This window comes from Salvelinus namaycush, chromosome 26 (assembly GCF_016432855.1).
Source record: "Salvelinus namaycush isolate Seneca chromosome 26, SaNama_1.0, whole genome shotgun sequence".
NCBI lineage: Eukaryota > Metazoa > Chordata > Actinopteri > Salmoniformes > Salmonidae > Salvelinus > Salvelinus namaycush.
In genome coordinates, this window is record NC_052332.1 from 33,031,748 (window position 1) to 33,052,200 (window position 20,453).

Below are 20,453 nucleotides of genomic sequence, written 5' to 3' on the forward strand. Positions count from 1 at the left end.
CCAACCCCACAATAAGCTTTCATTGTTTTATGTTGCTCTGTAAAGACATACTTTGAAACCTTATGAGCTATTCTGTGTTGTTTTCACATAGGATGCTCATGTGGAATGCAGTGGTGCAAATACCAAGTGAGTTCCTGTACTCCTTGCAGGCCTAAAACCTTTACAGTACATTCAAGACAGCGCTTTATGTGGAGTGATGATGGTGGTGTAACTTATTAATAACTATACCATTACTGTTTTATTACCAGTCTCCAAAGCTGCAGGGTTATCGTGCGCCTCAACCATTCGGTGCCTATATGTGCAGTCAGTACTGCATTGATGACTGTGTTCAATGATGAGCATGGTATTGGCTATAATGGAACGGTGACCCGAGCAGGTGAGTAGCCATACCATGGATGGTGGAAGCTGACAGCATCTGTGTATTTATTCATATACATTATACAGTATGTGTTTCTGACTGTTTGTGTTCATACATTTCACACAGCCATTTGTGGCTACCCAAGATCCAGTGGAGGTCTATTGAATTCGACCTTCACGTGGGAGAGTATCAACCTCAACACCACTTTGTTCTGTGAGGCTGAAAAGACCACTGTCATCGTCAGCTGGTCAGTTCAGTCTCTCTTTGTGTGCTTCAAAGACATCAAAACCTTGTTACACATTTTGTAATTGTGTAAAACACTGTAAATGATGGAGAGTAAGCAAAATGCACATTGTTATTTGTACATTTATGTTATATAGCTATTTATAAATCGAGCCCTGAATGCTAATTGGCTGAAAGCCGTAGAGTATCAGACCGTATACCACAGGTATGACAAAACATTTATTTTTACTGTTCTAATTGCGTTGGTAACCAGTTTATAATAGCAATAAGGCACCTCGGGTGTTGTGGTATATGGCCAATATACCACGGCTAAGGGCTGTGTCCAGGCACTCCGCGTTGCATTGTGCATAAGAACAGCCCTTAGCTGTGGTATATTGGCCATATACCACACCCCCTTGGACCTTATTGCTTAAATATATGATTGACTATATGCACTGAAGATCTACATTTATCTGTCCCTTTCTCTGTTTAGCAAACAAGGGAAAAATGTGTGTGTGCTCCTGAATGAAATGTGCGACCCCATGCCTCCTTCTACTTCACCCAGCCCAATGGCCAACACCACTTTACCTGCAACAACAATACTGCCTCCTCCACCCAATGTCACTATACACCTAAACACCCCCTACGTCCCATTGAACACAACATTAGCTCCACTAAACACCACTTCTACAGCTCCAAATACTACACCATCAGCTCCAAATACAACCATCGCCACGACAACCCGGGGTAATACCACTACAAACTCATCAACGCCCATCATTCCACCAGTGAATTCCACAACAGCTTCCCCAAAGTACACCACGACAGCTGTTATAACAACCACCGCAGGTAACCCTCAGGATACTAACCCAAGCTGATCTCTGACCTACCTGGGTCATAGCTGGTACTGCCACTTTAATCTACATTTAAAATATAGACCCAAAGTCAAAGTTCCCCTCTGATAACATCCTCGTTTTTATTATGGATCCTTTTCCCCACAGCGCCCAACACCACAGCAGCCAGTAGTGAAGAGCAGGCCAATCAGCTGCTGGATGTGACTAGTAACGTGTCCAAGCTCAACTCCTCCCAGGTGGACCAGCTGGTGTCCCAGCTAGAGGCCCTGTTGGCCGGGCCCAATGTCAGCCTGGCTCTGGGGAAAACCTCTGTCAAAATCGTTAGCAACCTGCTGGGTGCCTCCTCTAACACCCTGGCCTCCTCCTCCACCAAGTGAGCGGCCTGGAGATAAACAATCTACTGTTATGCTGCTTGCTGTGCTGTGCCAGAAATGATTACTTATATAAAGCCTGTAAAGAGACTGTGACAACATTTTCTTAAAACCGGAAGAAATCAAGCAATGGCCTTGACCAGCCTGCACGTCAGAATAACGGTTGATTTTTCTACCAGGATCATTGGGATTGTTGATACGGTGGGCCTGAAGCTGGTCGTTCAGCAAGAGGCTACAATTTTAACCAAGTCGGTTGCTGTCGCAGTCAAAACAGTGGACGGCACTAATTTCCAGCAAACATCTTTCTCCATCCCGGACCCCAACAATGTGCAGGTAACCTTCCAGTAAGGAAACACTGAATAGTAAATACTGTAGCCTCGGTTGCCGTCAAAATACATGCAGAAGTAATGTAGGACATCCTGCACTATGCCTTATGTCTGGTAGGGTCTGTTATGTAGATAGACACATAACTCCTGGTTATTGCTAAGTGTTAACCATAGAGAAATGTGTCCCCTCCAGATCCGTGGAGATGGCAGAGCCAGGAGAAGTGTGAGAACAGAGGCGTCCTCCCTTCCCCAGGGCTCCATCACGTTCCCCTCCTCCCTCACAGCGAACCTCTCCCATGAGCAGCAGCTACAAGCCTCCAGACTCCAGTTCAACTTCTACCAGAAGGCCACTGTGTTCCAGGTGCTTACCTGCTCCTCTGTATTCAGTACTGTCCCAACCTATTGCCAAGCCTAAACCTTCATTGCTACTTAAGCAGCCCTTGCTATTTATGTAGATATGATGACTATGAATAAAAGTCACATAAATCGGTCAGAAATTAAGAACTGTGAAACCCTAGTAAAATAATGTGTAGACAATGCCATATTTTTTCCATGCCGTTCCTCAGGACCGAGCCCTGGGAGATAGCAGGCTGTACAGTGGGATCCTGGGAGCCAGTGTGGCCAACCTGTCAATCAAATCTCTGCAGGAGGATGTGGTGATCACCCTGAGAAACACTGAGCCCGTCCCAGTGAGTCAAACAAACACACACTGTGCATTTATCTAGTCAAGACCTTTTCCCTATGTCAAGGATGGGACATCTTGAGAAGTATTTAACACCCTGTCTTCTCTTCATCATTTGTCTACACAGGCAAATGTTGTGGTTTCATGTGTTTTCTGGGACTTTGGCTTGAATGGTAAGTATTCCTCTTGTGTCTCCCAAAAGAAAGGAAGACTATCTCTGACAATTGACAGGCATTAAAGAATAAAAATGTTTTTTGTAGATGGCTCAGGAGGCTGGAACCGAAAAGGCTGCTCTGTCAGGAACAGCACAGATAATCAGACTGTCTGTGCCTGTAACCATCTCACCAGCTTCGGTGTGCTACTGGTAAGTACTTCTTGAGACAGGGGTGCAATGTGATCTCTCCCATTCAGTCTTTGTCAGCAATCAAGGACTTATTTTTAGAATAATTCAATATGTACAACATGTTTTTGGTATTTCTTCTCCCAGGACATCTCCAGAACAGGCATAACCAATCATCTCCAGGCCACAATCCTCACCTACATCACCTACATCGGCTGTGGTATCTCCGCCATCTTCCTCTCCGTCACTCTGCTCACCTACCTGGCCTTTGGGTGAGTCTGAGCCCCTTGTGATCAGCGCAGGATGGTCACTTTCCCCTACATGTACAAATGACCTCGACTAACCTGTACCCCCACACACTAACTCGGTACTGGTACCCACTGTATATAGCCTTGTTATTGTTATATTATTGTGTTACTTTTAATACATTTTTTACTTTAGTTTATTTAGTAAATATGTTCTTAACTCTGTTTTCTTAAAACTGCATTGTTGGTTAAGGGCTTGCAAGTAAACATTTCATGGTACACCTGTTGTATTCGTCGCATGTGACAAATAAAATTTGATTTGATTTGATTTTGATGAAACCCACCTGGAGAACTGATCTAAATACAAAGACATATAAACAAGCTGTAATCAATGTAATACCAGTCCTAATTCCAATCCTAATTCCTTTAGGAAACTGCGTAAGGACATCCCATCTAAGATCCTGATCCAGCTGTGTGTGGCGCTGTTGTTTTTAAACCTGGTGTTCCTGGTAGATGCCTGGCTGGCCCTCTACACTGAGGCTGTGGGCCTGTGCATCTCCACCGCCTGGTTCCTGCACTACTTCCTGCTGGCTTCCTTCACCTGGATGGGCCTGGAGGCCGTCCACATGTACCTGGCCCTTGTCAAGGTCTTCAACACATACATAAAACGCTATATGCTTAAGTTCTCTCTCGTCGGCTGGGGTAAGTGAAAAATGATTCTGGGACTGTCATCAGAGTGAAAAACAGCCACCATGTGCTTATAAAGGGAGCAGTTACTTACAGTTCAATGTAGTCTGTTGTCTCTCATCATAGGCGTCCCACTCCTTGTGGTCATCGTCGTTATTGCTGTTGATCCGAAAAATTACGGCCTTGTTGGCTACGGAAAGTACTCAGATAACTCCCCTACAGATGACTTGTAAGTCCCTTGCATTTTGTTCAATATTTAACATGCCAATTTACAGTTGGAGCATTGGTATGGAGTGCTTGTTTGTGCATCTAGACATTTATACCAGTACTCACATTTACGTAATAGTATAGCTGGTCAATTCAAATATGGTCTCCTGTATTTTACTCCTTTCCTCTCACACAGCTGCTGGCTGAAGAGCGACATTGCCTTCTACGTATCTGTGGTGGCCTACTTCTGTGTCATCTTCCTGTTGAACCTCAGCATGTTTGTGGTGGTGATGGTTCAGCTGTGTCGGATAAAGAGTCAGAACCCCCACAACATGAGGCACCGTAACGGGCTGCAGGACCTGCGCAGTGTGGTTGGGCTCACCCTACTCCTGGGCCTCACCTGGGGCTTTGCCTTCTTCGCCTGGGGGCCCGTCAACCTGGCCTTCATGTACCTCTTCGCCATCTTCAACTCCTTTCAAGGTGAGATTTAGAACTCCTCCAGATGTTTTGTGATTTGAAATGAATTCACCATTAATGTTCTCAGAGAAGACACCGACACAAAGCCTGAGGAGTTTCTTGGGAAACCTGTTGCCAAGTGTGTAACAAAAGTGTAGTTACCTGACGCTTGTGTTCTTTTGCAGGGTTCTTTATCTTTTTGTTCCACTGCGCTGTGAAGGAGAACGTGAGGAGGCAGTGGAGGACTTATCTCTGCTGTGGTAGACTGAGACTGGCAGAGAACTCAGGTAAGACTTGTTGACCTACATCTTACAACATATGTGTAGTTTGAAGAAGAGAAGAACCTTCCATGTATTTGTATTTGTATTTATTAGGGATCCCCTTTAGTTCCTGCCAAGGCAGCAGCTACTCTTCCTGGGGTTTATTAGGGATCCCCATTAGTTCCTGCCAAGGCAGCAGCAACTCTTCCTGGAGTCCGAACACATTAAGGCACTTCATTACACATTAAACAAAAGATAAAACACTACAACATATAACATTATTACACCACTACATATCTACAATACAACATGTATAACACCACCATACAACAATATTACAATGTACGTGTGTGTAGAGCTGGTGTGATAGCGCGTGTGTCTGTATCTGTGTGTGTGTCTCTTCACAGTCCCCGCTGTTCTATAAGGTGTATTTCTATCTGTTTTTTAAATCTGATTCCACTGCTTGCATCAGTTACCTGATTTGGAATAGAGTTCCATATAGTCATGGCTCTATGTAGTACTGTGCGCCTCTCATAGTCTGTTGTAATTTTCCTAAGTCCCTCTTTGTGTCACCTGACCACACGACTGAACAGTAGTCCAGGTGCGACAAAACTAGGACCTGTAGGACCTGCCTTGTTGATAGTATTGTTAAGAAGGCAGAGCATCACTTTATTATAGACAGACTTCTCCCCATCTTAGCTACTGTTGCATCAACATGTTTTGACTATGACAGTTTACAATCCAGGTTACTCCAAGCAGTTTAGTCACCTCAACTTGCTCAATTTCCACATCCATTACAATATTTAGTTGAGGTTTAGTGAATGATTTGTCCCAAATACAATGCTTTTAGTTTTTGAAATATTTAGGACTAACTTATTTCTTGCCACCATTCTGAAACTGACTGCAGCTCTTTAAGTGTTGCAGTAATTTCACTCGCTGTAGTAGCTGACGTGTATAGTGTTGAGTCATCTGCCTCCATAGACACTCTTGCTTTACTCAAAGCCAGTGGCATGTCATTAGTAATGATTAAAAAACGTATGGGACCTAGACAGGTGCTCAGGGGAAATGCGTATTCTACCTGGATTGTTTTGGAGAGGCTTCCATTGAAGAACACCCTCTGTGTTCTGTTAGACAGCTAAATCTTTATCCATAATATAGCAGGGGGTGTAAAGCCGTAAGACATGTGTTTATCCAGCAGCGGACTATGATCGGTAATGTCAAAAGCTGCACTGAAGTCTAACAAAACAACTCCTACAATCTTTTTATCGTCGATTTCTCAGCAAATCATAAGTCATTTGTGTAAGTGCCGTGTTTGTTGAATGTCCTTCCCTATAAGTGTGCTGAAAGTCTGGCGTCAATTTGTTCACTGTAAAATAGCATTGTATCTGGTCAAACACCATTTTTTCCAAAGGTTTACTAAGGATTGGTGACAGGCTAATTGGTCGGCTATTTGAGCCAGTAGAGGGGCTTTACTATTCTTGGGTAGCGGAATGACTTTTGCTTCCCTAAATTGACATATTGTATGTAATTATGTACACCGTTTTAATTAACTCTTGTTTCATCACAGACTGGAGCCGCACGGCTACACAGAAGACGGAGAAGAAGTCATTGTCAGTGACCAGAGCCACGTCCTTCCGCTCCGGCAACTCTTCCCAGTTCAACCATACCTCCAGCTCCTCCTTCTTGACCAGTGACTCCCCAGAGCAGCCCAGTGGAGCAACAGGTAGGCATGGGGATCCGGGGGGGGGGGGGGGGGGGGGGGGGGATCAGGGATTAATAACAACCAATAGACAATAGACAATTGGTCAGACAACAATAGAGAAATACTTTTTGTATATGCTGATCTACTTTCTGCCCCTGATAAAAGTGGAAGCATGTCATAATATTAAACCCCTGTTATCAGAGCAGGGGATGGCTTAGCAAGCCTTCATCTCCATGTCACTGATGACCTATGTAACCTATGAAATCTCTGAGAAGGGCTCTGAGATTACCTTTTCCCTTTAACATCATTTTACCCGGAATTGGAGCTAGCTGTACGGTTTGAGCTCCGGCCACGTCTATAGCGCCTCTTTCAGCCTCTTACTGATGGTGCACAGTAACTGGTGTGTGTTTGTATACAACAGTGTGTGAGAATGTGTGTCTATGTATGACACTCTACAGCAGGCTTTAGTCAGCTTAACCCATCCAATCAAATAGTGACTGTATCTAACTGTACCCCCGCTCATGTGCCTGGCTCAGCTGCTGGCTGCCAGCTGGCTCTGATTCCAACAGTCACGTGTGTCTCTGCTCTCCTGTTGCTAGTTTATCTGCTCTTGGTCATGAAAAAGGCCTTTCATCCTTTCTGCTGCCAGACGGTCGGAAAGAATTTCATACGTTTAGTTATAAACAGTGAATCACCAGAATAATTTGGCCCTTGAAAATAAGATACTCTAATTTACACAACTACACTTGAAATCAAGTTGTTTTGCTGTAAGGGTATCCACCGTAATCTACTTTCCTTATACGTGGTCCTTTAATGTAGAGTTCATCTCAGAAATACCTCTCTAAGGATTTAAATGCAGTAACTTGTGTGCAGGATAAGCTGTAACTCTGATGTGTACCATTTCAGGAAGTCTATTTGATGACAGAACCATCACAGGCCTTGAGGAGCTCAACTCAGACGTGGTCCTCAATGAGGTGAACAGCCAATTCAGGACTCAGAGTCAGAGATCAGCCTGAGTCCTGTGAAACACTAGGGCCAAGTGTAGGCTGGTAGGGGAGTGGACTTACGTGAGACAGTGTGTTTCATAGTATTTTCTATGTTTATATGAAATATTTGAATGTTAATGCTGCATTTAGTAGTTTAATGGAAGTGTGTGACAGACCACACTAAAGAGATGGGACATCACTGAAGATACAGCATGCTCATGGATTTCGTCCAGTTGACCTACCAATACTATCATGAACTCGTCTAGGCTGGCACCTTTGATTGTGAATATCAATGCATGTACTGTACTGAAAAGGTATCTACAGTAGCACGGAGGAAAAACCCAGCTCTTACTGTAGATCCTCACGAGCTGCATCCTATGACTGCATACTACATGTTTTATCGTTTTTCTCAGCATTCTTCAGAGGCATAAGCTGACACATACTAACACTCTGTCACTACCTGGTTTGATTTCATTTAAAATAAAGGCAAAGCTCTTTTATACTATACTCAGAATCAAGATATTTCCACGAGGTATATATGTACATATGTTTTAAAGAGGTATCATAACAATGGGTGTGTAATTAAATGTTATTTCACCAATAACAATTGTATAAATAAAATGAAATGTTTTATTTTAAGCTAATCTGATATTGTATTATTCTGATATTCACTGATATAAAAGACACACGCACCTTCATTTTCATGCACATTTAAATTCATACTATATACAGTAACTAAATGTTTAAACCAGTGGGGGGGAAAGCATCTGTGCTTTCCAGCAGAAGCAGTTCCATGAACAGCACCAGCAACTTCACACCTGAACCCGGATTCCAACAGGTTTCCAATAAAAAGCAGATTTACTCAATAGTATCTCTTCTTCAGTAGGCTTGACTGTCCAAAACTCCCACAATGCACTCTGGTAGACACCAATGGTTAAGGTCATAATCCAGTGGGTGGCAGAATACAACGCCTTGACGATGATGCTGTTCTCAGTGAGAATAACCTAATAGATAATATACAGTAGTACTATTGTTCAGTAGTCATTAGACAATCCTGCTTTAGGTGTACAGACTCCAATAATCCACTGCATGATGAACTGTTAGTAGACTGTTGACGGTCTATTCACCTACTGGAGTACAAGCTCCAGTAGGTGATGTTGAACAGCAGGTAGGTCATGGGGAAGATGACTCTGGAGTAGGAGTCGATCATGTAGCTGTTACTCATGATGAAGCTGAGGTTGTGTTTGATGGATTTTTTGCGTCGTAGCCTGGTGCCCTCCGTGGGTGGGGGCTCTGCAGCAGAGTTCCTCGAGTTCCTCAATGTGGCCGTCCGACTCCGCTCTGTGTTGGGGGTGCTGGGCAGCTCTGGGAATGGCATCAGGTCAATGTCATTGTCATGGTAACAGCCGTCAAAGGCCATAGTTTGAGTGGCATTGAAATTGGCAGGGATCTGAGGAGAGAGAGGGGAGGGAATTTAAATGTTTAAATTCAATGATCTTCCGATGGTAGAATACATTATGACCAATAGGGGGAGACACAGTCATAGTTGTTGTTATAACCTACTTTGGCGCTCATATTGTGGCTCTGACAGTGGTAGCATATTCCATATTTCATAATACACCCATGCACATGATCCCTCACTCTGTGACTTATCTAATCCATGAACTTTGACCCTATAGACTCCATAAGTGTCAGTGACCTTTCCCCCCTTGAGCTTCTTCATCTCCTCCACAGTGGTGAAGTAGTTGACGGTGGCGTACTCGATGACGGACAGGAAGACAAACAGGAAGCTGGCCCACAGGTAGATGTCTACCGCTTTCACATAAGAGACCTGGGGCATGGAGGCTGACACGCCTGTGATGATGGTGGACATGGTCAGAACTGTGGTGATGCCTGGAGAAGGAAAGGGAGAGAAAGAGAGATTATTGAGTTAAGGTATCATTCTTGATCAATTTGTTTTTTAAGCCTTCTTTCACCCCAAAAGCTCTTTGTACCATGACAGCCTTCGATAATAAAAAGAGAGAGGTAAACGTATGGAAAAATAGTGAGGTGTATTACTGTGTGGAGGTTTAGCATAGATGGATGGAAAGTAAAACAAGAAATGGTGTAGGAGTCTGTACTTTGAGCTCGACTTCCATGAGCAGCTAGCTGTACATGTACATTTCCTCTTTTCCTCTGAAGTGGGAAGATAGGTTTCATTTATAACAATAGATATCAGTGTGTAAACACAAACTCTCTGTGAATGGGGTTGACATGTTTTGTTGAGCTGAAGAGTGAAATTAGGCCAGCTTTTGTTACGGTATGAGCCTCTAAAGACCTGCGCTGCTCACAGGGTGAAGCAAACTCCGCACACTGCTGCATTAGCAAAGTCAACATTATTCACATCTTTCTCTGTTTCTCTTGCTCTCTCTCTCTCTTGCTCTTCCCTCTCCCTCCCTTTCTCTTTCTTTCCAACACAAACAACCTTTCACAGACATACACCACACTGCCTGAAGGGATCTCGCCTGGTGCAGGTGACTGTAGTCATGTGCAGAACTAAACATTCTTTGTCACTGTGTTCAGTTTCAGTTGTCCTCTGGTGAGAGGGAGATGATGTGTCCACCCCAACTGCTACTCTCTCTCTCTCTCTGGGTTCATTAGTTATGCTCTGGCAACTGTCAAAAGCAGTAGGCTCATATTCACCTGTCCATTCACAGCAGGAACACAATAGGAAATTGGTGCACAACCGTCCCCCTGACGGTAATAACAGGGGTGTGACAAGGAAGAGAAAGGTGAAGCACCCACTTTAATTTATGGAGATGCATCAAGAATACTGTACAGAAAATACTGATGGCCTTGTGAGGGTTCTCTGCTCAGTTTGTGAGCTTAGGTTATTTTCTGGAGATTCCTTCAAAACCCCTCATACTAGCAGTGAGAGTATCAGTACTGTACCCAGAGAGACCCGGGCGGGCACAGCCCTCCTGTCAATCCAGAAGGACACCCAGGAGAGCATCACCATCAGCATGGTGGGGAAATAGGTCTGCAGCATGAAGAAGAAGATGTGCCGCCTGAGGATGAAGTTTATGTAGAGCCTGTTATACCAGCCTGGGGTGGAGAGAGAGGGGTGGTGGGGAGAGAGAGAGGGGTGGGGGAGATAGAGCGAGAGAGAGAGAGGTGGGGGGAGAGAGGGGATGGGGAGAAAGAGTGGTGTTGGGGAAGAGAGAGAGAGGTGGGGAGAGAGAGGTGGGGGGACAGAGAGAGATGGGGGAGAGCGAGAGGGGTGGGGGAGAGAGAGGTGGGGGACAGAGAGAGAGGTGGGGGAGAGAGAGATAGGTGGGGACAGAGAGAGAGAGGGGGTGGAGGATAGAGAGAGAGGTGGGGATAGAGAGAGAGAGAGAGGGGGTGGGGGAGAGAGAGAGCAGTGGGGGGAGAGAGCGAGAGGGGTGGGGGAAGGAAGAGAGAGGTGGGGAGAGAGAGAAAGAGTAGTGGTAGAGAGCGAGAGAGAGAGAGAGAGGGATGGGAGGAGAGAGAGAGGGGTGGGGTAGAGAGAGCATTGGGGTGATAGAGTTAGGTGGGGGGAGAGAGAGAAAGAGAGAGAGGGGTGGGGGGAAGAGAGAGGTGGGAGGAGAGAGAGAGAGAGGTGGGGGGAGAGAGAGAAAGAGGGGTGGTGGAGAGAGAGGTGGGGACAGAGAGAGAGAGGTGGGGGAGAGAGAGCATTGGGGTGAGAGAGTTAGGTGGGGGGAGAGAGAAAAAGAGAGAGAGGGGTGGGGGGAAGAGAGAGGTTGGGGAGAGAGAGAGAGAGATAGGTGGGGGAGAGAGAGAGGTGGGGAGAGAGAGAGGTGTGGGGGAAGAGAGAAAGAGAGTGGTGGGGGAAAGAGAAAGAGGAGTGGTTGAGAGTAAGAGAGAGGGGTGGGGGGAGAGAGAGACGTGTGGGGGAAGAGAGAGGTGGGGGAGAGAGAGAGGGGATGGGAGAGAGAGAGGGGGGATGTGGGAGAAAGAGAAAATGGGGGAAGGGAGCGAGAGAGAGAGGTGGGGAGAGAAAGAGGGGTTGGGGAGAGAGAGAGGGGATGTGGGAGAGGGGATGTGGGAGAGAGAGAGGGGATGGGGAGAAAGAGTGGTGTGGGGGAAGAGAGAGAGGTTGGGTTGAGAGAGGTGGGGGGACAGAGAGAGGGGTGGGAGAGAGAGAGGTTGGGGAGAGAGAGGTGGGGGGAAATAGGGGAAGAGAGAGAGGTGGGGAGAGAGAGAGAGATAGGTGGGGACAGAGAGGGAGATAGGGGGTGGGGGAGAGAGAGAGATAGGTGGGGGGAGAGAGAGAGATTTAGGGGTGTGAGAGAGAGGGGGGGGTGGGGGAGAGAAAGAGACCGGTGAGGGAGAGAGATGGGTGGGGGAAGCGTGGGAGAGAGATGGGTGGGGGAAATGTGGGACAGAGAGGGGTGGGGGAAGCGTGGGAGAGAGAAGGGTGGGGAAGAGAGAGAGAGGGGTGGGAGGGGGAAGAGGGGTTGGGGAGAGAGGGGTGGGGGGAGAGAGGGGTGGGGGAAGAGAGAGGTGGGGGGGAGAGAGAGAGAAAAAGAGAAAGATAATCACTCTTGGTGGAACAGTTCATCACCATCCCTCTGGGTAATCAGGGCTCATTATGACACAGGAAGGAATCTAGTCACAATTATAGTCACATGGCACATCACATGGCTATGATGCAATGGACAAGTTATTACTGAGGTTTGGGCAGGATTCCATACTGACACTCTGTGGAGGAAAATCTCCTAAACTCTCGCTCTCCTCAGACTGGCAGAGTGGAATCAGAAGCAGGAGGGTTTGGGATGTTGGCTTTGACTCTTACAGAGCAGTTAAATTACGTAAGAATAAGCTGAGTAGCAGAGGAGTAGGACAGAGGAACAGCACTGTATGTCCCTATGCATCAGGGTGCAACACAACCACACATACCCGTGCTGCTGTAGAAGGCAAGCCCGAAGGAAGGGTGAAATTCTTCAATAAAAAACTGCGAGAGCACGATCTCGTCAGTCCTTAATGAATCGTTCCCGTTCTTCCAGTAGAGCATGAGGTCGTTCTCATTGTACGCGTCTTCAAGAGAGGAGAGAACAGGGTAGAAGGTGACTCCTTCATGTAGCCTCTCTTAGAAGAATCATGGGCTGTGTCCCTCAGAGGAGAGGAGACACTGAGATTCAGTAGTACCACCTCTTCTCTGAGACCAGGGCCATGCTGTGTGTGTGTGTGTGTGTGTGTGTGTGTGTGTGTGTGTGTGTGTGTGTGTGTGTGTGTGTGTGTGTGTGTGTGTGTGTGTGTGTGTGTGTGTGTGTGTGTGTGTGTGTGTGTGTGTGTGTGTGTGTGTGTGTGTGTGTGTTCCACCAATTAGGTGCCTTTTGAGTAGTGTATCGTGGTGGGAAGAATTTTTTTAATTTTTTAACTTTAAAATTAATCACTAATAACATTAAATAAATAAACATCTTCGTAAATGACTTTGTCAAAGCAACAAAATAACCATGGCTTTACAATAATAGTGAACTTGTTGGTGTTAAGTGGGTCTTCCTAGAAGCCACAGAGGGTGCACAGAGGGTACACAGAGGGTGCACAGACGGACATGTCAAAATACAGAATATTTGTACTTTAGCAAGTCTTTATTCATATAAAAAACGGATTTATTTAATTGTCCCTGTGTGCTACGTTAAAGGACACTTCATTTAATAAAACAAGCTTTTCAAATTAAATATCTTTGCACAATTTCTACTTAGAATATCAAAGGGGTGAAAATGGCACTCATTTCATGGAACGACCCAGCTGCTGTTCCTATAAAGATGAACAGGACTATTAATCCCTGGTAAATCCTGCATCAAAAAGACATGTATTATGGACACAAACTGACCTGACCGTGGATTACGAATTTGATTTTATCTATATGAAAAGAGGAGGGCCAACTGTTCCATATTATGTTTTCATTCTGTTCTATGAATACACGTGAGCTAATATACAATATATCGCATTACACCCATATACCCTTATTGTTTTATACTCACAGCTCTCCAGTTCCAGAGAGCAATTCTGTGTGTCCAACGGAAAACTACTGAAGTCCATGGCGCAAAGAGCAGTTACAGTGATCCTGAAACACAGTGCCTAGTTAATGATACAGCAGTTACAGTGATCCTGAAACACAGGGCCTAGTTAATGATACAGCAGTTACAGTGATCCTGAAACACAGGGCCTAGTTAATGATACAGCAGTTACAGTGATCCTGAAACACAGGGCCTAGTTAATGATACAGCAGTTACAGTGATCCTGAAACGAAGAGCACAATCAATAATATGCTCCACAATACAACAGCAGCAGAAAACAACTCCCCACATCTCCTATGTGTATAAAGCAGCAATAGTATAGGATGGTACACTATCCTAAAGGCCTTATGCTTCCTGTGGTAAAGGAGGCCCATTCTCCGTGTACCTGACACTGTAGAGAATGTTGCCGTCAGGGTACACCCTCAGCATGATGTTCTCCATGGTCGTGTCATGGATGAAAGAACGTTTGGAGTGGACAAAGAACACGTCCGGCACCCAGATCTTCTTCACCAGCCGAGCGTCAAATGTCCGGCTCCTGTTGCTGCTGGAAGGGAATGCCAGCCGGTCGTCCTGCCAGTAGTGTCTCAGGTACAGAGTCATGGTGAAGTCCTATACAAACACACCAACACACACCAACGCTTAGGCCCAATAGACAAACTAGCACATTATCAAGAGAGTAATTGTATGTCAATAATGGTTCACAAAAATTATTTGTATGTACAGTAGGTCGAGAGACAGGGTAATGCAGGTTCTAAGTGTTTAAAATCAATATTTGAGTTGACTGTTATGCCTCAACATTAAATTGGTCAGAATAGAGTTCCAACACTTAGAGGGATAGTTCACCCAAATTACAAAATGACACATTGGTTTCCTTACCCTGTAAGTAGTCTATGGACAAGGTATGACAGCAATCCATGCTTTGGTTTGTCTGGCACTGTTTCCAAATGCTAACATTTTAGCATTAATAGCACAAATCTCATTTAAGTCATGGTACTGATATTAGCATTTTTTTACTTGTCCATAAACTGCTTACAGGGTAAGGAAAATAATGTGTAATTTTGTAATTTGGGTGAACTATCCCTTTAAGGATGAGGGACAGAATATATGGGTTGTCTCATTATGTGAAAGTGAGTTTCAGTGTGTTGGTCACACACAAAAACACACACATACACACAGAGGTTTATAGACTTACCATGTTGACTTCAGATATACTGTCAATGCTCTCCACCTGCACGTCTATGCCCACAGGAATAGCTGCCCCTACATGGGAGAAAAAACAGCTTGAGATTTCACATGTCTATCTTGACAGGGAGAGCAAGTTTAGTCAGGTTTTTGGCAGTGTGCTGTCATATAGATTCATGACTCAAGGTTTTAGCATGCCCTACTCAACCTGAAAGCTATTTTATGACCTAGCCTCACTGTGTTTCACAAGACCTATCACAAATATATCACATCTGTCTGCACATGCAGCCTTAGTTATACAGTTCGTGAGAAATGTTCTCTTTAAGACCAAAATATTTGTAAATCAACCCAAACACTATACTTGAAATGCAATTTAGGGTAAACAAATTGTGAATAAGAGAGAAACTCTAACAACGGGGTCAAAGAGCAACTTGGGGCTATGCTTGGTCTCAACAGAGATACTGTGACACTGTGGTCACGCTGAACATTCGTCAGCTAAGCCCTATTTTGTGATTATCCTGTCCATCACTCTCCCCGCTGAACACTGCTGCAGGCTAGAGGGCCCCACATAACCCCAAAGACACACGGATGATCCCACACCTCCCTCCCCTCCCCAAAGACACAGCATCCTCATAACTCAGGGACCCAAGAGACGCTGTGTCACCAAACTAATAAATGGCTTCTCTCCATATCTCCTATCATTATATAAGTCCTTATCATATCAAACCAACTACATCCGTCTATAATCAATGTACATCCATCTATAATCAAGATACATCCATCTACATCATAATCAAGATACATCTGTCTATAATCAATATAGGTCCATCTATAATCAATATACGTCCATCTATAATCCTGATACACCCATCTATAATCAAGATACATCCATCTACATCATAATCAAGATACATCCATCTACATCATAATCAAGATACATCCATCTACATCATAATCAAGATACATCTGTCTATAATCAATATAGGTCCATCTATAATCAATATACGTCCATCTATAATCAAGATACACCCATCTATAATCAAGATACACCCATCTATAATCAATATACATCCATCTACAGTATAATCAGCAATCATCACTCCTGTGTTCCAATGGTACGTTGTGTTAGCTAATCCAAGTCTATTGATCATTAGAAAACCTGCAAAACACCAGTCTCAACGTCAACAGTGAAGAGGCGACTCTGGGATGCTGGCCTTCTAGGCAGAGTTGCAAAGAAAAAGCCATATCTCAGACTGGCCAATAAAAGAAGAGATTAAGATGGGAAAAAGAACACAGGAACTGGACAGAGGAACTCTGCCTAGAAGGCCAGCATCCCGGAGTCGCCTCTTCACTGTTGACGTTGAGACTGGTATTTTGCTGGTACTATTTAATGAAGCTGCCGGTTGAGGACTTGTAAGGTATCTGTTTCTCAAAGTAGACACTGTAATGTACTTGTCTTCTTGCTCAGATGTGCACCGGGGCCTCCCACTCCTCTTTCTATTCTGGTTAGAGCCAGTTTGCGTTGTTCTGTGAAGGGAGTAGTACACAGCATTGTGCGAGATCTTCAGTTTCTTGGCAATTTCTCGCATGGAATAGCCTTCATTTCTCAGAACAAGAATAGACTGACGAGTTTCAGAAGAAAGTTCTTTGTTTCTGGACATTTTGAGCATGTAATCGACCCCACAAATGCTGATGCTCCAGATACTCAACTAGTCTAAAGAAGGCCAGTTTTATTGCTTCTTTAATCAGAACAACAGTTTTCAGCTGTGCTAACAGAATTGCAAAAGGGTTTTGTAATGATCAATTAGCCTTTTAAAATGATAAACTTGGATTAGCTAACACAACGTGCCATTGGAACACAGGAGTGATGGTTGCTGATAATGGGCCTCTGTACGCCTATGTAGATATTCCATTAAAAATCTGCCGTTTCCAGCTACAATAGTCATTTACAACATTAACAATGTATGCACTGTATTTCTGATCAATTTGATGTTATTTTAAAGGACAGACTTTTTAAAATTTTCTTTCAAAAACAAGGACATTTCTAAGTGACCACAAACTTTTGAACGGTGGTGTACATCCATCTAGAATCAAGATACATCCATCTAGAATCAAGATACATCCATCTAGAATCAAGATACATCCATCTAGAATCAAGATACATCCATCTAGAATCAAGATACATCCATCTAGAATCAAGATACATCCATCTACCGTTCTGACATACCCTATGAAGGAGGAGCAATTCCATATTCCCTCAAAATAAATGACAGGGGTTTGAGTTGGACTGCCCCTGTCTCACACGTGTCATTAGAGCTAACAGACTGAGTTACATATCTGCCTTGGTAGGATTAAAGTGCTCATGGCAGTATCAAAATGAGTTCTTTGAAAGATAAGCAATTTCAGGGAAAAATTGTTTCCTAATTTCAATTCCACCAAATGTACCCTTCTCTGTGACCTGCCCAATCTCATTTCAACGTTACAGGGATTAACTTCCTCCATCTACCCCACCCCACCTCGCCTAGACAACACAGAAACAAACACAGACAAAACACAGGGATAGTTTGGAATAGATAGGAAAACAGCCAGATGGAAACCTAAATGCACATAAATCCATAACGTGCCATCACACCACATTTAGAAATCTGTAGCTAAACTGTCATTATAGCCTTCAGTATGACTGCTATGTAAATACATGTTGCAGCGACAGTTTACAGTGGGATCCCAAACACTGACACACATGATCTGTAGTTCAATCGAACACTTTCTGAACACCTAATGACCATACTGCGGTAGTATGTCTGCTCTTTGCTGCTCTGGACTGCCCAGTAAGATTTAGCATTTGGTATTGTTTCAGAAAGCATGGACCGTAATCCAGATTACTATAGTTCTAACATCTGTGTTCTCGGCCGCAGGCTGTCTATGTCTGCTAGGCTCTGCAGACAATCTGGGTCAGTGATTTTTTTCATGATGGGGTGTTACAAAAGATGACACTGTAACCTACTTTCTGCTCCAGGAGAGAGCATACAAGCCACAGTACTAGCGTTAATGCTGCCTCTTCCTAAACCTGAATTATACCTAATCTGTCACATCTGCTGTGTGGCACGTTATAGACTATCTATAAAAACAAATTACTGTAGGTAATGCTTCATTGTCCTCTCTTTTTCTCCCTCCCTCCCTCCCTCCCTCCCTCCCTCCCTCCCTCGAATGACCCTTGACTTCCCCATTCACTCTTAATTAATGAGTCAAAGCCAACAGGTGCTGGTAAAAGCACACACAGTCACATCCAAACTACACTTTGTCATAGTTCAACCACATGCAAATATGTTGTATGCCCACCAAGCCAAAGGAGACTGGGGGGATGGTCTTACCTCCAAAGCCAGGCCGCATTGCAAAGTCATGGTCCTCGATACGGAGCAGCTGTTCAGATTTAATAAGCAGGGACTTGGTGCTGTCAGACTTTTTCATCTTAAAGTCTATTCGTCTGAGGAGCAAAGCGCACACAGATCAGCATATCAGATGTAATTTTTCCTAAGAAATACACACTCACACCAACTGACACACACACACGCACGCACGCACGCACGCACGTACGCACGCACGTACGCACACACACACACACACACACACACACACACACACACACACACACACACACACACACACACACACACACACACACACACACACACACACACACACACACACACACACACGAACACACGGAGAGACAAACACTCTCTTATTAAGGCAGCAACATCTTCTCTGGGGTGTTAGCTGTTAAGAATGATTAATTTCACTTTATATGTCTTATTAAAATCACATTACAGTTAGTAGAGGGTCAAATTACATGATTGATGAATCCCTCCAATTTGGGTGACAACACACCCTGCATCATCACTCGCAAAGCCTCTAAATAGCACCATACAAATCTTCAGTCAACTGATATTCTCATTTCACAATCAAACTAATCATACCCATACTACACAAACACAAACAACTCTATTTATACAAATGATTCTGGCGTACACTCAAACCCCTTATCAACACCCCTCTCCATCATTACCCACAAATGACTGCTTCTCTCTTACGAGGTGTCCCCACCCAAACACGGGTCCCCTGACATTACCTCTAAGTCCCTGTGGTTACCTCACCTGCCCTGCCCTTTATCCACAATGCACTGCAGTAATGACGTCTGTCTCAGCACACATTGGAGATCATTCACTCGACCATGGTAAATTCACCATCAGTGTTTTTGAAAATTCATAGAGATTGGATTGATGCATTGAATCTATGAATAGCATTCCATGTTAAACAATACAACTCCTCCCCAAAATAACCTTTTAACCATATCAATCAGACAAAAGATCAACAGAACAGTAACATCCTGTGGTGTGTGTACTAAATGAAACGTTGCTTCCAGAACTATACACAAACCAGCTTCAAACCAAACAGAAAAGATAAGCAAACACAACCCTTGACAAGAACATAACACAACTCCAGTGGGACACACCCCTAGACTCTGGCTCACCCTCCATGTTGGTTCTTGGTGTTCTCCCCAAGGTACACGTCCTTGTGCCTCCTCTTGTTGGGTCGTTGGCTGCCGTTGAGCAGTGTGACAGGCCACAGCCAGGCCAGGCACATCAGCCTGAAGGCCAGGAGCACCAGGTTCATGCCTGGGGCTGGAAGAGCTGGAGCAACCAGGAATTCTTTCCAATGCGTCTGAGTCTATCTCTCAGAGATCTTCCAGGAGGTCAGTGGGACGCCCCGACTGTCCCTGTCCGGTGGCTCATCCATATCCCAGCAGCACCCATTCCACCTCACAGCGGACACGCAGAGCTCTGAGAGATCTGTGTTATACAACCCTCTCGTCCTCTGTTACATGCTGCACGTTGATCCAGGCATCCAACTGTCAGCTCCAGTGCCACAAAACGTTCCTCCAGCTTGTGTTTTCGCCTGCCCGTGTCCTAGTGCCAGTCCCTCTGGCTCGTGCTTCTATGCTACTCAGGGCACATCCTGTTCTCCCTGCTCTCCTCGCTCCCCTCCCTCTGATTAAAACCAAATATCAATTTATTCCTATAATGACAAAGGAATGACGTTAATTCCTCTCTAATCTTCTTATGTGTGGTCGCTGAAATCTTTCAGTAACCTACAAACTGGAGCCAGGGGAGGGCGGGGTGGGGATAACACAACCAACAGTTTCTAATCATGATTCTCCCCAGATAAAAAGAAAACGCATGTAGCCCACATTCAGAGTATGGATCCAGGGTTTTCCCTAGAATTGCTTTGTGACTGTGATGTCAGCAGGAACAGATTTCAACATATCTGTTCCACTTGCTTATTCAGATTTTTAGAAAAGCATCTGTGCATTTTGGATAGCTACCATGGATTTATTTAAACCATTGACCATAAAAGAGGTTTGTACTATCTGTCAATGCCAGTATGTCCAGTTATTGCTTTCCTGTCAGCACAACAATACTATCCCTTTGGTACTATACCTCTATAAACCTACCGTTGCATACAGTTGAATG

General features: G+C 44.5%; 2 protein-coding genes across 2 annotated transcripts; one reads left to right on the forward strand and one right to left on the reverse strand.

Moving 5' to 3' along the window:
- The first annotated feature begins 318 nt into the window (after positions 1–318).
- Positions 319–7,726, forward strand: LOC120021087 (adhesion G-protein coupled receptor G2-like). Its single transcript, XM_038964730.1, has 14 exons — positions 319–376; positions 1,582–1,807; positions 1,985–2,149; positions 2,360–2,492; positions 2,698–2,820; positions 2,941–2,986; positions 3,074–3,177; positions 3,301–3,425; positions 3,829–4,100; positions 4,212–4,314; positions 4,489–4,772; positions 4,934–5,035; positions 6,576–6,731; positions 7,617–7,726. The coding sequence occupies exons 1-14, from the start codon at positions 319–321 to the stop codon at positions 7,724–7,726; spliced, it is 2,007 nt and encodes a 668-aa protein (XP_038820658.1).
- Positions 7,727–8,819: 1,093 nt separating this feature from the next.
- Positions 8,820–19,596, reverse strand: LOC120021088 (gamma-aminobutyric acid receptor subunit rho-3-like). The gene is made up of 9 exons (XM_038964731.1): positions 19,454–19,596; positions 18,294–18,406; positions 14,933–15,000; positions 14,126–14,349; positions 13,705–13,787; positions 12,617–12,754; positions 10,628–10,780; positions 9,396–9,589; positions 8,820–9,146 (listed from the first exon to the last, which is right to left on the reverse strand). The coding sequence occupies exons 1-9, from the start codon at positions 19,594–19,596 to the stop codon at positions 8,820–8,822; spliced, it is 1,443 nt and encodes a 480-aa protein (XP_038820659.1).
- Positions 19,597–20,453: the final 857 nt, after the last annotated feature.

Coding starts and splice junctions, on each gene's coding strand:
- LOC120021087 (XM_038964730.1), top strand. CDS start 319: ATGACTGTGTTCAATGATGAGCATGGTATTGGCTATAATGGAACGGTG. Junction 3,178..3,300: donor CCAGCTTCGGTGTGCTACTG/GTAAGTACTTCT, acceptor TTCTTCTCCCAG/GACATCTCCAGAACAGGCAT. Junction 6,732..7,616: donor GCAGCCCAGTGGAGCAACAG/GTAGGCATGGGG, acceptor GTACCATTTCAG/GAAGTCTATTTGATGACAGA.
- LOC120021088 (XM_038964731.1), bottom strand. CDS start 19,596: ATGAACCTGGTGCTCCTGGCCTTCAGGCTGATGTGCCTGGCCTGGCTG. Junction 15,001..18,293: donor AATGCGGCCTGGCTTTGGAG/GTAAGACCATCC, acceptor TCTCCCATGTAG/GGGCAGCTATTCCTGTGGGC. Junction 9,147..9,395: donor AGAAGCTCAAGGGGGGAAAG/GTCACTGACACT, acceptor CTCTCTCCTCAG/ATCCCTGCCAATTTCAATGC.